Here is a 16,639-nt window from a genome sequence, read left to right on the forward strand (position 1 = left end):
ACACTTTTTATTTGGTCTCAGGTTGTTTCTATCCAGCTTCATTCAGCGTACAATATGGAATACCCTTCAGCAGTTTGTGCAAGAAATAGTTATGGATATAAAGAGTGATAAAAAAAAATGCATCATCTAGAGATGGAGCTAATAGAGCTTACTTTGTGAGATACTGGACCTTTCAATGTCAGTAAGGACACTGTGCATGTGGCCCAAACAGACCTATGTTATGAAGCAGAACCGGACCAGATGATGATCAGAACAGAAGGTTTGCACCTCCTGGTGCTCTGTGTCTATAGTCATCCCTCCCAGCTGCCCATCTTTGAGCACAACACCCAGCAGGAAGCTGAACTTTCCCCAAAAACTCAGACAACACCTTCTGCTTTTATGCAAGCTTTAAAATGTGCACCGTTATAGAACCGCCCTTTTATAGCCATATTATATCTTTTTGGCAGATTCATTTCCAATGAGTGCAACTGGTCTCAGATCAGTGTCAAGACACCTACTACACAGATGGAGAGGAAGAGATATGACATAAAACTGTGCTGTAAAAAATATCCCATAAAACTTTCTCTTGCACATTGAAACCGATAAAAAGATTCAATATTCAAGGCGAAGAGAAATGGTGAGGTGATTTGAGGGGTGTCTTTTTTTCAGTGTTTTTTCTCAGATAATGTGAAGTATTTCTTTTCTATACGTTAAAGTATTACACATAACTCAGAGAAAGAGAAAAAGGAGCTATCACCAGCTCTAAAATGATTCTTTTGCTGTTTAATAAATAAGTCAACACACCAGTAGCTTGCTTTTATTGCTTGTGCTTTTATGCAAAATTCATGGTACTTAAAAACAGAATTAAACATTTTGTTTAGTGAGAGGAATCTGATTATATTTTGTCCAGTTTGTTGTATGTGGCTCTGTGTAGATAAAGTGAGACATTTCTTGTTTACTTTTTTCAGGACTGTCCAGTCAGTGACTTAGTACATGCAGCAGGGGGATTTAAATTGACATTTAACTGAAAATCCCGGATATAAAGCTGCCAATACGGATTACAAATAAATGCTAACCAATGTATTTTCAACTTCAACCTTATAACATGACTTTGTCTGTAGCCTGGAGATATAATAAACTTTATGTTTACTGACCCCTCACTTAAATGGATGATACAGACCTAGGTCAAAAAATCTTGTGCATCGCCTGACTTTTATTTCACACTCTTACATTTTATGACCCCTCATAGCTGTCTGGATAGCGTCCACTCATAACCATTTTAGCTATGCTGACTTTTTATGAAGTGATGCTTCTTAGCACCTATTCCTGAATCACGCTTCTTTTATCCTATGATTAGTATCCAGCATCTCAGCAAACAGACCATATTTCACTTAGATCACATCACTAACACAGTGTCCTGCCTTGGGGCCTGTTTGGGCGTCTTGGTAATGGCTTGGAAAATGTCTGTGTCAATAAATCTCTCATGTGTGTGCCCATAGCAAGCAGTCCCACCGGACCACTCCGAAGCCTCGTGCTCTCCAAATACATTACTCTCTGGAGAGATAAGATGATGGCTTGTAGAAATTTCATTTTATATTCGGCGGAATCCATTATGGAGCGAGTTTGTGCGATGCACAGCTCCTCCCGGTGCTCCTTACATGCTCAGTTATTCTTATCTGTTTGTTTTTTCTCTGAGGAACTGAAGCTGGAGTTCTGCTTTGGCTCAGCATGCCTGCCTGCCTGCCTACTTGTGAAGTGATTTTGCAAATGTGTGTTCAAAAAAAGTCACCATCATTGTTTTTTTGTTCTTCTTCACTTCCTATTAGACATGTCACCTATTAATTAAAAAACATCTTAGTCTCCAAGACGTGCTTTATAAAGTTTCAAATGTCTTTATAATTAAAAACAAACAAAAAAGCGGCTTCATAAACAACTACAACATTTTTTTTTATTAAAAACCTATAATGGTGCATTTTATATAACAAATGCAAAAATACATACAGCAAAGGACACATTAGATTGACATTCAGACAAATTCTTTGGCAAATTAACTCACAATTAATAATAGAGTAATAAAAAATGTAAACACAATGATGGCAAAAAACAACAACACTTCGTACAAGAAAACAAAAAATAAAATAATTAAGGTTTTGGCAATGTGATGCCTCAAAAGAAGCATCTTGTCTAAATCTGCATCTTGATCCATGCAAAATCCCGTCCCCTCAGACACTGGGCTGGATTGTACTCAGGCTTATATAAGCGAGGCCTAGAATGTCCTGGCCATAGCACCGTACATTTGTCCCCTGCTTTTCCAAAGAACTACAAATCTCCCAATGAAGGCCTTTATATAGTGCAAATAGGCTGGCTGCTGTCTTTAAAGTTGATCCTATGAAGATCATTTTCTGAAAGGGGACTGTGAGACTGTGTTTGGTTTGGGTCCTGGAACCGGCCTGTGAGGGAACAAAAACATAGGAAAACAACATTTGTATGTTTTATTTATTTAAAAACTGACTTTATTAAAGTGTAAACACTTTAATAAATATCCTTCCTACCACTAATAACTACATGGATACTATTCTGTTAATTTTTGAAATAACTCATTCCTATAGCTGCTATTTGAAATGGTGCAATCCTGTGTATTTAAAGGATTTAAGTGTGTGCACATACTCTGGTTTCTTTCCTAGATTTGCTCTTGACATTTTATGATGCACTGCAGAGGTGAAGGATGTGATTATTGTTCATCTTTCAGATGCCAACCTTGTCTCTGATTGAACTCAACCATTCTTTTCATTCTCATCCTGTTTATTCCCATGTCAACTGAGGCAAAATAATAATCACGCACTGTGTGTACCGCCACATGTAAATATCCCCCGAAGACAAAATGGATGTCCCAACAAGCTTATCAGAATAAAATCCTGTTCTCACAGCGTGTGGTTGATTTTTCCGGGTCATGATTCTGCTGATCATGAATTGCAGTGGCTGCTTCACAGCCTAATTCATATTTCATTGCACACTGTTGATGGAGTCAGTGACTTTTGCACTGATATGAGATTTGCTTTTCAATTTCTTTACTAGTGACTAAGGTTTGGATGTAGGTACGGCGAGAGCTGCTCCTTCTGTATGAGAGGGCAGCTTCTACACACAGCTTCAATCCTCCACGGGGAGACGCAAAGCAGTCTTATCTATGCGCTTTAGCTCTATATGCAGTGGCGACTGAGCTCTGAGGATTGTATCGATGGACATGCGGAAGGATAAAGATCAGCCAAAGGTTTGAATAGAGGCGCCATTGTTTCTTTTTAGTTAATACCGCCTGCTTTTGTGCTAGAAGATAACAGACTGACGTGAGGATTATAATAAAGCATTGACTCTGGGTTATCTGAACCTGTTCAGTGGTGTTTTGGTGCACTGAAAGAATATGAAATAAATACAGGAGATTAATCAAACTCCTGCTTTTCTGCCAAGGTTCTGCAAATACTTTTTGCGAAACAAACGTGTTTCAAAACTAAACTAATGAGAACTAGCCATTTCCTGGATGATTTTTAGTTTTACATTTCTCACACAAAGCAAAGAAAACAGAAGCAGGATGTAAACATAAGTGAAACACTGATGGTTGCGACATATCAGCAAGTGACAAAACTGCAACGTGTGTCATTTGCTGTAAGAAGCATGTCACTAGAAGCATGAATAATAAACTCCCTGTGGTGTTTCTACTGCTACTTGTGTTTAAATATAAGCATGGGGAGAAAAGTCTGGCTTTACTGATAAGCTTTTAAACACATTTTAGTAATTATTCAGGTTAATCACAGGTTTTAAAACCATGAATAAGAGTGGCATTCCTGAAGCTTGCATATGGCCAATTAGTGATGTTCAGTACAGCAAGTTGTAGCAGTCAGAAGGCACTAAAAAGGTTCCTGGAAATACAGCCCAAGAGCTAACACTGGCCTCAATTTCTCTAATGTCTCTAATGTTACAGGAAAAATGTCGCACTTACTCTGAATATATATAAAATCTAGAGCATGGGTCATCACTTGTGCCCCTTTTCCACCGAGGCAGTTTGAGTGCTGGTTCGGAGCCAGAGCCTAATTTAGAACCAGTTCTTTCTGTTTCAACCGCCAAAGCACCGGCTCTGAACCAGGAAAAGTGGTTCTTTAGTGGCACCAAAACGTTGCTGGTCTAGACTTAAGAACCGCTTGTGTCAGGGGCTGTGGGCGGGGCTACTATTAGCGCATTTGTTAATGTACCTTAAGTATACTAATGTTTAATACACTTTTACTTTACCGCGATATGATACATTATCAGCACACATGATAGTAGGTCGCTACATGCTAAGGCTAACTTTTTTCTGTATTAATGATAAAATAACGTTATGTACTTTATCGATTACAACCACCGTGTATACAGATTACATGGAGCTGCACGTACACGTTTTATTCGACGCGTTTGGATGCCAATGTATGTTCGCAAAGCCATGAGCATTAACAGTAAAGCAACATCCGCCGTTGTTGATGTATTTCTGTTTGCCGCTGCTGCGCTAAAGTTGCTGGGACACGTGAGACGTATACAGTGACGTCACACTCGGCGCTGTGATGGCCCTCTAGCCGGTGGAAAGGCAAACCAGTTCTTAGAAGGCTCGCCAGTGGAACCAACTTTGAACCAGCACCAGTGCTAGCTCTGAACCAGCACCCAGTTCTTTCCGGTGGAAAAGAGGCATTGGGAGATTCATGGTCTGGATGCAGACCCAGGAAAGTATTTTAGAGCTTTGATCCATTCACTTGAAATATACTGTAGCAGAGCTGATCAACGTATGAAAAAAAAATGAACTGTAGTTTATCCAGTTTTCTAAACATGAACTATTGTGGATCTGCAGCAGATTCTCTGTTTCGCTGTAGCATTTATGTAAATTATTCAGCTGGAGGCTTAGAGGGTGACATTTCTTGTTATGTGGCTTGTTAAAAATAAAAGTCGATAACAAAAACAGCTTTAATTATGAGTGGACAGAGAAGTACACATTATGTGAAGTGCCACTGTGAAACGAAACATCAAAACTTCAAGTGAAATGTGTCTTATCTATAGATATAAACGAATCACCGGTGGTTAAGCATTCAAAGATAACTGATGTCACTGACATGAACCTTTTAAGAAAGGAATTTTAATTGCACCCCCCTGAGCTAGAGAGCCGGGACTCAGAGACATTGGCATGTGAGGTACAGTTTGCATTACTAGAATAGATTTCTGGAATATCCATTAACTCTGGTATGCTGAGGCTTTCCTACCTGAGTGCTTTGAGAGGGGGAATGGCGGTGACCTTGCCCACTGGCTTGGGGCCCACCGCAGGGGGCATCATCACCAGCAAACCCCCAGCTCTACTGGAAGGTTTGGCCTGGGCTCCGCGACTGGGGCTCACAGGGAGAGGCCTCTGTGGGGGTATGGGGGACGGCTTCGGCTGGAGCTCTAATGCCATCTGGGATTAGAGAAAAGACAGATGAAGAGAAAGTCATTAAAATGACACAGAACACCTACAATAAACAACTGCACCAATAATTGTGCTAAATTATATCATGTGCCCCCAAACACCATGTTGATCAATGACATCCTGCTAAGCAACTGGGATATAAAAAGCACACCAACAAATGCATACTAATGCAGCCACAAAGACCTGCATCTGCTTTTTGTCAGCATTCATAATTATGGGAGATGCAAATCAGATCCAGCCATCCTGCTATAAAACAACCCACCGTCCTTAACTTCTCATAAATCACTGCTGCACAAGTGCAACAAGCTCTTCTAATGTGATGAGTTTTTAACAACATTTGCCCTGCACAGATTTTCCCTGCTTTCCTACATCTGGTTCAATTCATAAAGGCCATGATGATTCTCAGATAAACTGAATGTGCTAAAGCAGAGCTGGAACTAATAAAGCTTAACTCTATCTTAGGATACAAGTGGTAAAGTAATCTTTGGGTGTTTGTACCAAAGTGCTTATCTCTCTGTAAACATAAAGGAGGAAGTGTGAAGGCTGCGGATTTTACCACTGGGCTGCGTGTGGGGTTGAGGGGCAAAGGCTTCTTGGGAGGACTGAGTTTGGCAGCAGTAGGACTGCACTTGGCTTCCCCCAGAGGTTTGCTGAAGGGAGGAGGAGGCCGAGGCACTTTGACATCTCGGAGGTGGGGGGAGGGGGAGGGACGGAGGGGACGGACGATGTTGACCGGCTGGCTGCCGTTAGAGATGGGGCCTGGTCGCAGAGGGAGCACTTCTTTACTTGTATGAGGTAGCTGCAAAGACAAAAGTGAACATAAATTGACTGCTCAAAGTTATTGTTCAATACAACAACACTTATTAACTTATTAACAACATCATCTCTATTAATAGAGAATGGCTCTATTTTACAACTGCTCATTAGATAGAAATGAGTAACTACATAAAAGTGTGATGATGATGATAATAATAATAATAATAATAATAATAGAAGAAGAAGAAGAAGAAGAAGAAGAAGAAGAAGAAGAAGAAGACTGTTTTTTCTGTGATTTTAAATGTCTGGTCCTCTGTACCTTAACATTGGCGCTTTTGTTGGACGGTCCCACTACCTTCAGATGGAAAGCTGGGTTTAAGTGTCCATTCTTCCCCATGGAACTTTCATGTCTGGTAAAATAAAATAGCACATGATTCTCTTCAATAGAAAATTTAGTACTTAATAGAAGCGTAACTCTGAAGGACATTTGGTCTGTTTTTGTGCACTCTGAAAATGCAGAGATATTTTGATGAGTTTTTTTTATTATTAAATTGTATTACTTTTTTATATTACAGCTAAGCAGAAGTCCAAGGACAAACACTAAACGGAACAGATGTTCAAAAGACAAAGAATGTTGAAAACATGTCTAGTCCATTTTTAGTTTTCACAGACACAAGCGAGTAATGGTATAATGTCTGCAACATCTTTACATGTTTCCCAGATTTTTTATAGATGTTTAGATTAGAGTATGTTAAACTTTATTCTAATTATATAGAGTACAAGTATAAAGCCAATGAAATGCAGTGGGAGCAGGGGATGTGACATTTCCAATTTGTCTCTTTGTTATTTTAAACCAGTATTAGTCCAAAATTGCCCTGATATTACCCCCCTTCCAAGACCCGCTTAGCGAATTCACAGTGCCATAATGACGCTTTGCTGACTTGCTGACTGTGAAACTTCCAAGTCCTGTTCCATTTCTTACAACTCGGCTTTGTGGATATAACCAATTAAAGTCAGCCTACTTCAATATAAATAAGCTACTTCCCCGAGTGTCTAACAACATTCTAGCGAGCAAACAATTTTATCCATAACTATAAGGAAAAAAAAAACAACTCAGCAGTGGCTATTAGTCATCCAGTCGTTTCTACTCATTTGGCCTTTTTCCCTTTTGTCTCACCCCTGTGTTCAAACACCATCTGCGTCACTAGCCGTGGGCCGACCGGCTGTAATCATTGTACCGGAGGTCAGAAAAGAGTCTCTATTATTTATTTGTCAGTAGAAGCTAAATAGAGGCATGTAGTTGGAAAGATACATAAAAGATTAAATCTAATAAATCCCAGAGCTTTTTACACCTTTATGCATATGTGTGTGTGTGTGTGTGTGTGTGTGTGTGTGTGTGTGTGTGTGTGTGTGTGTGTAGAATATATATATATATTCTACTAAAAGGAAATTATGGATATCAGAGTAGGTTTTTATACAGATTAATATCATGTTTTTTATTACCTCATTCTTTTAAGCAGCTGGAGTTAAATATCCTGTCTATGGGAGAAATCTAATTGTATATCATTTTCAAAAAGCCACTGTTTTGATTCACTGATGCATAATTTTTCTTTAAATGGATTGAGAAGTGATCATTTTAATGATGATACCACAGCAGCACATCTAGTCATTACGTATCCATTCAAACCCGAGCCCTTTTCACAATGACTACATTTTAATACTGAGCGTAAGGCTGCCATACCCACATACCTCAACCCCATGACTCCATTCCTTAATACTGCATTTGCAAAAATGGGTGAGAATGTGGATTATAATAATCCTGAGAACGGTGAGAAAAGTGTGTTGTCTTTTTATATATATATATATATATATATATATATATATATATACATATATATACATATACATATACATATACATATACATGTATATATATATATATATACATGTATATATATATATATATATATATATATAAGAGAACATACAGGGTCAAATGACTGACATACAGAATAGAGATAATGACGTGATGATAACGAACTGAACTGATGACGTGTTCTAAATAAATACTAATACGGATATGAATCAGAAGAGCATTATTCATATTTTTTTTTTAGAAGAAAGATAGCAGAAGTGTATTTAAGACTAGAAATTTGCATCAGAATGTGGTCCTGCAGAACACAATAAAGAAAAAGATGTGCTAGCAGGGTTTTTTTATACTTTCCTGTCAGTGACTAATCAGATATGAAGCTCAATTGACAAAGAAATAGAACAATTTTTTTTCACATTCAATATTTATAGGAATGTGTTCAATGCATTTAAAGGATTCATTCATTCATTTTGGTTTTCAGTCTCAAAACCCAATAAAGAGCATATTTATTGAAATACGTATGCTTTTGCTTTGATTCTCTTCTATAAAAAAAAAGCATTGTGTCCAGCATCATTTTATTACCCTTGCCAATCCCATAATGTATTTTTCAATTGCTGACATTTTTTCCTTCTATACGAGCGTTTTTATTGCACTACATGATGGTGTACCTGTTGTTAGCCTTGCTCTTCTCCCTCTGTGAGAGCCATTTGTGGTAATAAGAGGTCTTGATTTTGATGCAGTAAAAGGCGATGAGAACAGTGGGGAGCAACACCAGAAAAGCAAAGAGCAGGCCGACAACTAGCCCCACCTGGCCTAAGTGCACACAGCAAATACACAAAATTTTCAGTCAGACATGAAAATACCACTTTTGCTGAAAAGTGCAGAGCTTTAAGGATAAAAATAATACAGTGCATGAAAGCACTATATAGAGATACAAAATACTGAATTATAGATTACTGAGAGATTTTTTCATTACATATGAACTGAACCTGGGTCACAATGAGACTGGCCATAAAGAGAGAAAAAACTGAAAAGATGGAGATCAATAATGATGGTGCCATTTTGATGAAAGGTGAGTGTGTGTGCATGTGTGTGTGTGTGTGTGTGAGTGAGAGAAATAGACACATGGGAGAAGATAGGAGACTAGATAGAATAGACACAAAATAAGAGATAAAATCACTAAATGTTTTTGAGAGACAGGGTAGAAAGAGGTTAGCGAATGAAGGTGTAGCTGGAGGGAGGAAGTGAATGAATGAAGCTGAGCTCACTGTCATACTGCACTGGTCCACTGTCCACGCTGCCTCCCAGCCCTGGTTTATCACAAAAGGGTGGTGCCCAGCCTCGGTTACAGTGGCAGTTACTGTTGCTGTTACACACCTGCATACAAAACAGCACCTTATTGAAGAAGGACAAATGGAAATCTCGTGTTTTCTCTGATGGCTCAGTTTCATTCAATTTTATTTGTGTAGAACTTTTAACAACAGTCAATGTCACAAAGCAGATTTGCAGAAATCCAGATATTGATTTAGATTCAAGCCAGAGGCAACAGAGACAAAGACACAGTCCCTGAGATGACATGAGGAAGAAATCCTGAGAGGAACCGGACTCAAAAGGGAATTCGCTCAATTCTGGGGTTTTGTGTTCAGACACACTTCATAAACGCAGCAGATTTTTACTTTAAAATGCTTCTTTAAAATGCACACTGTGTACACTTACATGGACGAGTGACAAAAAAAAAAAAAAAAAGGGAAATTTGTAAGCACCCTTAAACAAGCTTTAATGTCTGATTCTGGTTAATGGCAGCAAAATTAAGGTGTTTTTTTTTATTTAAAACCTTCTCAGTACATCATTCAACACAAGATACACAATCTGTAGAGGGCATGAGAGAGTTTTTCACCCAGTCCCTGTTATCATTTATCATTTACACTTAGGTTTGTCTTGAGTCACATGACATGCTTTTCTATTGCTTTCTGTGACTGTTTTCACCAACATGAAAACCAACATGGCTGGCCATGGTGCAGGACATACTGTGCTAATTACATATCTTACTAATAATAATAATCTTACATTTCTTCAGAAAATAATTGTGCACATTGTCTTAAGATGCTGAAAAAGAAAAAGTCATATGTTCAAGCACATTTGAATTGTGTGTATATCCCCTGGTATGTTGCCAGATTGAGGGAAGTACTGTATATTAATTTGGATTTTGTGATTGAGTTTAACTACTGAGCAAATGTTAATATTTACAGATTCAACTGACTTTCTTATATTCAAATAACTACTAGTTATCGTGCATCTTGCTATGGGTTAGTTAGTTTTTCCTGTTGTTGAATAAACTGATGATATGAAATAAGAAAAACCGTAGCTGTGTTAGCATAAAATCTGACATTATGAGCTAATTTACTGTTTTTTTATCAAGCTGGTAAAGAGAACATGGTGACATTTCCAAACTGCATATTCATGGATCCTGGATTTTCATTTTATGTGTTATGTTCCTAATCCATTTTTGTAGTTAAAAAAAAAGTATTATTCAACACAGAACAGTCTAAGGATTTAAAATGACATGTTGATGAGCTCTTGTATTGAAAATTAATTTCCCTCTGCTCTAATTGTAATGTTTATTATGCAAACTCTATTTCATGCTCAATATAACACCAAATCTGGAGAAAAGTAGTAGAAAAGGCTTGTGGTACTGCAAAAGCGCTCATTTTCTTATGATCTGTGCACACCTCTAAGCCACGGGCTCAGTGCTGAATCAACTGATTGCAGAAGCAGAAAAAGAATAATAGGAAAGGGCTTTTTGAGTCACTAATCCACCTTCCAAGCATTTTCTTGTTTGGCTGCCCTTTCAAAACCTGACAGAGTAAACAAGTGATAAATAAAGAAATGAGAGAATGGAAATAAAGGGGCGAAATGAGAGAAAAGGGAAAAGGATTAAGGAAGATGGAGTTGGATATTTATGCTGCTTGGAGGCTGTTTATGACAATTTGCACAAAACGCGCAAATAAACCAGTCGAATTGAAGAAAATGCTTCCTTTAAGAGTGCCAGTAGAGACAGAAACGCGAGTGACCCTGTGGGTGGTATTAAAGGATTTAGAGGTGTGAAATTCCTAACTCGAGGGTTGAGAAGAGTTTAGACAGGATGAATACTAAAGTGTAATGCCATCGGTTGATGGAGTAAAGTTCAGTTTAGTTTTACCAGTAACATAAAAGAGGTGACAAGTTACATAAAATAAACATTTTGTTTCTTACCCCATGACCATTGCAACGGCCAATGCAAGCTTCCAGCTCAGTGAAAGAAGCATTCTGGCACCGACGATCCTTGCAAACCTGTAGGGAAAAAAAAAATACAGCTTTAACATGGAAACAAATAATAAAGAGGATGGATCATCTGCCACAAATAAATAACAAAGTTAATTTGCAGTATAATATAAACAATCTGAGCAGGTCAGGTATTTAATTTCCAATATAACATCAAATTTTAAACAAAGAAGCTAAATTTACATGTGGTTTTTGATGAAAAAGAGCATTTAGTTTGAGAAAAAAAAAACATCGCAGGGTGTGTGGTCGTAGGAAATCTTCCAATAACACAAAGTTCTTAAGTTTTTAGTCCCTCTTATACCCCGGCAATTTGCCAGAATTTATTTATTTTTTATTTATGGCTCCTTCTATACATAATAAACAAATATCTTCACCAAAACTATTTGCTTGACATTTTACATTGGTTTAAAATCAATTTTTACTTAGATTTTGTAAATCATTCACCATACGGGTGCTGGCGCAGGAGCAGTTTCTATAAGAAGAATAAAGTATGAATTAATGCTCTTATACATATACCTTATAGAGTCACTACTGTCAGAACTTCTGTCCAATCAGAATGGAGAATTCAACTGTGGTATAAAGTGAATTAAAACACATTGGAATGTGGTTTTGTGTGTGTGTGTGTGTGAGAGAGAGAAAGTGAGAGAGGAGGAGAAGATGTTTGCCATAAATGAATAGATTGCTGTAATTAATGGATTTTGACAGGGTGATCAGTTATACCTTATGATAATGTTTCTGTTATCTAGAATAATAATCACCTGTCCACATAATTCACACCAGCCTAATGTCCATTTGTTCTGTCATTACATAGAATAGACTGTAACCTTTCTAATGATTTCTGCCAGCTCCAGATATCCAGAATTACGTGTGCTGATCAATTACAAGTGACACAAAATGTTTATAATGCACAGTAAGAAGGGCTGTAGAGTGAATCAAATGGGTCAAATGAGTGAGTCAAATGGTAATGATGATGACTTGACATTCAATTATTTGGTTTTGCCAAATGCATAAACAGGAGATGATCTAAAGGAGCTGTGGTCTGTAATTTTCTGTTTTATTTACAAATAAGCATATTTCATACTCAATCGTTTTTGTATACATGCTATTCTGTATTTTAGACTTCTTATTAAACTCATTATTACTTTATAAAATGAACATTAGCAAGAAATAAAACCCTACGTATGTACAATTGAGGATTTTAGTACTCTTGATTCTCCTACTGTATTCCTACTGACTTCACTAATCTGAGTGACATTATTGGCAGTCTGCTTGCCTTGCCCTCTCCACACTTGGTGCCAGTCATGACGAGGCCAGGATCAGGAAGGTCCCCCTGTCCATCCTGAGTGCTGTACACATATGTGCCCCGGCACTTCACCTCGATGCCATCTGTGCGGATGGTGGTGTCGATGGACACGGCGTTGGTGCCCTTCGGCTTTTTGGCGGCGCTGTGACACTGGATCTTCCCACATTTGGCATCGCTGTGGGTAACAAGATTGTGAGTGCCATGAGTACGAGTTGTTGTTCACAAACAGGATTCAAACTGCTCGTAATTTATCTATTATGTGAATCACCAAACTGCAGCAAATAATTCTGTCTGCCAGACAGCAACTTGCAAAATTTGTACAATGGAGAATGGCTTACTGAGCTTCCCTCCATTATCTGACTGAAAACATGCTATGAATAGTTTTAAAAGAAGAGAGTAAAGAAAAGAACATTCACCGACCATCAATCATACAGTTATTTTCCTCACCTTTTCTGGCACTTGACATAATTGCCATGCGAGTCTTTGCCGCAGTTTCCGAAAGCGTTTCCTGCCGCGTTGACATCCTGGAAACATGCATCATGCGCAGGCCGTGCACCTGAACAAATAACATTCAGGTTTCACATCATCATTAGTCAAGTTATTAAACTTTTATCTTAATATCCATTTCGGATAATAATCCATTGTGGAAATATTGAAGCATGCGGAGGAAATTATGCTGGACTAAAGATTTAGTCGTTTAATAAGACGGCCTAATTTCGCTACAAAAACAAATGATTCTATCGTCATTAATAATGCATGTGTCAATATGGCAATAACTGTTATGTGCAGTGCACACAGAGCGAGCAGTGACGAGTGAACACAGATTGCGTGTCTGTTCTGATCTGTGGCTTGATGTCAGCCTAGCGGTTTGACTGGACTGAAGCCCACAGACAGCTGGAGAAGAGCTCTGCCACTAGCAAATTCAACCGGTGTTTGATCAGTGAGGCTGAAAAAAAAAGTCCCACGACTGCGTAATTAAAGGAGCAAATTAGGACAAATTGGTGTTTCTCTAGAGGATTTTTGACAAAAGGCTCTGATTTAGGGATTTTTTCTCTCCCTCTTCTGCACACAAATGAAAACAGAAGGAAATGACAGAAAATCATATTTGCAAAGTCAGAAAAACAGATTAATGAGATCTGTCATTTTATGATTGTAAACAAAAGCCACAAGTAAAGTCAATGAGGCCAATTTAACTCAGCAGAATTCTGTCTTCTATATTTGCTGTACATTATTTTAACAGCAATGCAGTTGGGCTATAAATCTGACTTTTTTTGTTGTTGTTGTCAAACGTTCACATTGCATCTTTAAAATTATACTGTCATTATTCTCTTTGTTTATGTTGTACCTCTTTATTTGTAAATAGAATTTAAATGAACGCGACTAGTGCGTTTATAGTGTATTAGCAATGAAATCTATATTATTGAAGCATTATTACATACCTCATTGTATTCAATGGAATTAGTAATTACTTCATGCCAAGGCAATGTGTGATGAGTGTAAACCCTTCACTAAGCATATTACTGTATTGTCAATAATTATGCATCAACATTGTCAATATTAAAGTCTGTTATTTGCCGTGCACACGGTGTGAACATTGGAGTATGTGTGCCATTCTTATCTGAGGTTTGATGTGTGCCTAGAGGAATAACAGAACTGAAAATCCATCCTGTTGATATTGTATGAAGTGTGTGTTCTTACCATAGCCCCACAGCTGCAGGCACTGTTGCTCGTGAGTGAGGCACATGCCGTTATAGCAGTAGGCGTGATCGTACTGACATGAGGAGCCATCCAGTAGGTAAACGTTGGAAGGGCAGTAGGGTGAGCCACCCGTGCAATATTCAGGGAGGTCACATGAGCCAGCTGCACTACGGCACATCGTACCTGCCTGTTTCAGCTGAAAGCACAGAGGAACAAGGTCATGTGGGAATAAGCACATTTGTCTTTATTGGACATTTAGAAGCAGACTGGATTATGTGCATGACAGAAGTGACAAATCAAGACGGGAGAAGAGAAATAAATATAACACAATGTATTATAAGTGTGTGAGAGAAACAGAGAGAGAGAGACAGAAAGAGAGAGAGAGAGAGAGAGAGAGAGAGAGAGAGAGACCCTCTGAAGGGTGATTCAGAGCAGAAGAGGATGTGGACTAGAGGAAGTGAGAGGGCATAAGGGAAAGAAATAAAAAAGAACTAGTGTGATGACAGTCAGAAACCTTGCAGCCTTCACAGCAAACACCGTGGGCACACTGAGCGTCCTGCTTCAGAGTGCAGTTACTAGCGTGGCAGCAGTCATTCGTACATTCCTGTAGGAGGATAAAAAAACACACACACACACACACACACACGTAAGTCACCTCTGTGCTTCTACTGCTGAAGCACATCACTGTGTGACCCTGTACCCACACACTCAGTCACTTAGAACAAGTTGAGTTATTCACAGTGACCTCAAGACCAAACACACACACATTCATATCACCGACACATCAGCTGTGGGTGGTGAACAGGGCAGTTCTGATTGTTCTGACAGAGTAAACAAAAAAAACCTGTGCACTAGAAGCCAGAAATGATGCATGTCACTGTAGTGATGCTGACGCAGAGAGATTTTACACCCATTAATTATACAGTAAGGGTCAATGTGTAAATGTAGCTCAATATATACGCACAAACACGTACAGAAATGTTGAACTAAGTTAGCACAAGTGGCAATTTTTCCACAAAGACAAAAGAGCAGGTGGTGAGAGACAACGCTTAAATAAGAATAATTAACACACCCACAACAATGCATAGCAGGACCCATGCTGACAAATCTGTCTCAAGCTGGAGTGTAGAACAGCCAGATAAGTTTGGTGCGTTGAAAGGTTGCCTTAGGCTACCTCTAACAATGTGCACATTCATTTCCTCCTAATGCAGCCTGCAGGTAGCTTTCAGAATCGCAATGGTAAATGGAATAAATAAACACACACTTTTTTTTTTTTTTTTTTAGCAATAATGCACAGTGTGGATAGTGAGGGTATACAGCAACCCTAATAAAAGTCCAGGTGCTAATGTATAATTAGGAATGGCTACCCAAGTCTACCTACAGCAGATGGTAAACCATCCATCCATAATATGAGCCCTGACAACCTGCCAATTGCAGCCTTGCAGGAAGATGAAATTTTCCTTTCCCCTCCACATTTCTGTCACTCATTGCGTTTCTTTTTTTCTGACTTATATTTTGAGTAAGTGCGTGTAGCTTTCCCATCTGTTCCCATTGTTTAAAGACAAAACCCAGAAATTAGTCATAAATTATTTTTGAATAAACAAGTGTTCTAATCAAAGTCTGAAATTTAGATTTCATCACCTCTCTTTATTTAGAATAATTGACTTGTAAATTTGTAAATTAGTTCTTGTATTTCTACAAAGCCACAAGGGTGTGATTGAACTGATCTATTTCTCATTAAACAAGTAGAAAACTATTAACCGTATTTCAAACAAATGATGTTGTTGTTTTTTTTTTTTTTTCCTATCATACATTTTAATACCAGATTAGTTTTATTGTCTCATAAAAAAAAAAGTAAAAAAGTAAAAAAAGTATTACATACATTTGCCTATTTTTTTTTCTCTTGCATACACATACTGTGTGTGTATGTGTGTGTGTGTGTGTGTGTGTGTGTGTGTGTGTGTGTGTGTGATTTATTTTTTATCTTGCAAGTAGCCAAACATTGTCCCTCACAAGGTTAAGAATATCCATCGGTTTTGACCTTGTTGGGACTTTTAACTGTTTCCCATAAGAATAACTGCCTATTTAGAGAATCTGCAGCTTTATTTAAGAAACAAATGAAGCTTTTAAGCTGAAGGTCAGAGTTAGATTTAGGTGTAAGCCTAGCATTAATTATCTGCATTAATTATTGTCAGTGGAAGTTCCTACTACAAGGATAGTAAGACAAATGTGTGTGGCG

At 38.2% G+C, this 16,639-nt stretch overlaps 1 protein-coding gene across 1 annotated transcript in view; it reads right to left on the reverse strand.

The window, feature by feature from the left end:
* Positions 1–1,896: 1,896 nt before the first annotated feature.
* The window catches only part of adam19a (ADAM metallopeptidase domain 19a), a 75,319-nt gene continuing 60,576 nt past the window's right edge, over positions 1,897–16,639 (reverse strand). The window contains exons 13-23 of the mRNA XM_060874656.1: positions 14,915–15,004; positions 14,401–14,596; positions 13,150–13,258; positions 12,673–12,877; positions 11,331–11,408; positions 9,347–9,455; positions 8,747–8,891; positions 6,528–6,618; positions 6,009–6,251; positions 5,253–5,440; positions 1,897–2,429 (exon numbers count right to left, since the gene is read on the reverse strand). Of these exons, the coding sequence (XP_060730639.1) occupies positions 2,375–2,429; positions 5,253–5,440; positions 6,009–6,251; positions 6,528–6,618; positions 8,747–8,891; positions 9,347–9,455; positions 11,331–11,408; positions 12,673–12,877; positions 13,150–13,258; positions 14,401–14,596; positions 14,915–15,004 (1,509 nt within the window). The 3' untranslated portion in view covers positions 1,897–2,374. The remainder of the gene's footprint in view (positions 2,430–5,252; positions 5,441–6,008; positions 6,252–6,527; positions 6,619–8,746; positions 8,892–9,346; positions 9,456–11,330; positions 11,409–12,672; positions 12,878–13,149; positions 13,259–14,400; positions 14,597–14,914; positions 15,005–16,639) is intronic.

Source organism: Tachysurus vachellii, chromosome 7 (genome assembly GCF_030014155.1).
Source record: "Tachysurus vachellii isolate PV-2020 chromosome 7, HZAU_Pvac_v1, whole genome shotgun sequence".
Taxonomy (NCBI): domain Eukaryota; kingdom Metazoa; phylum Chordata; class Actinopteri; order Siluriformes; family Bagridae; genus Tachysurus; species Tachysurus vachellii.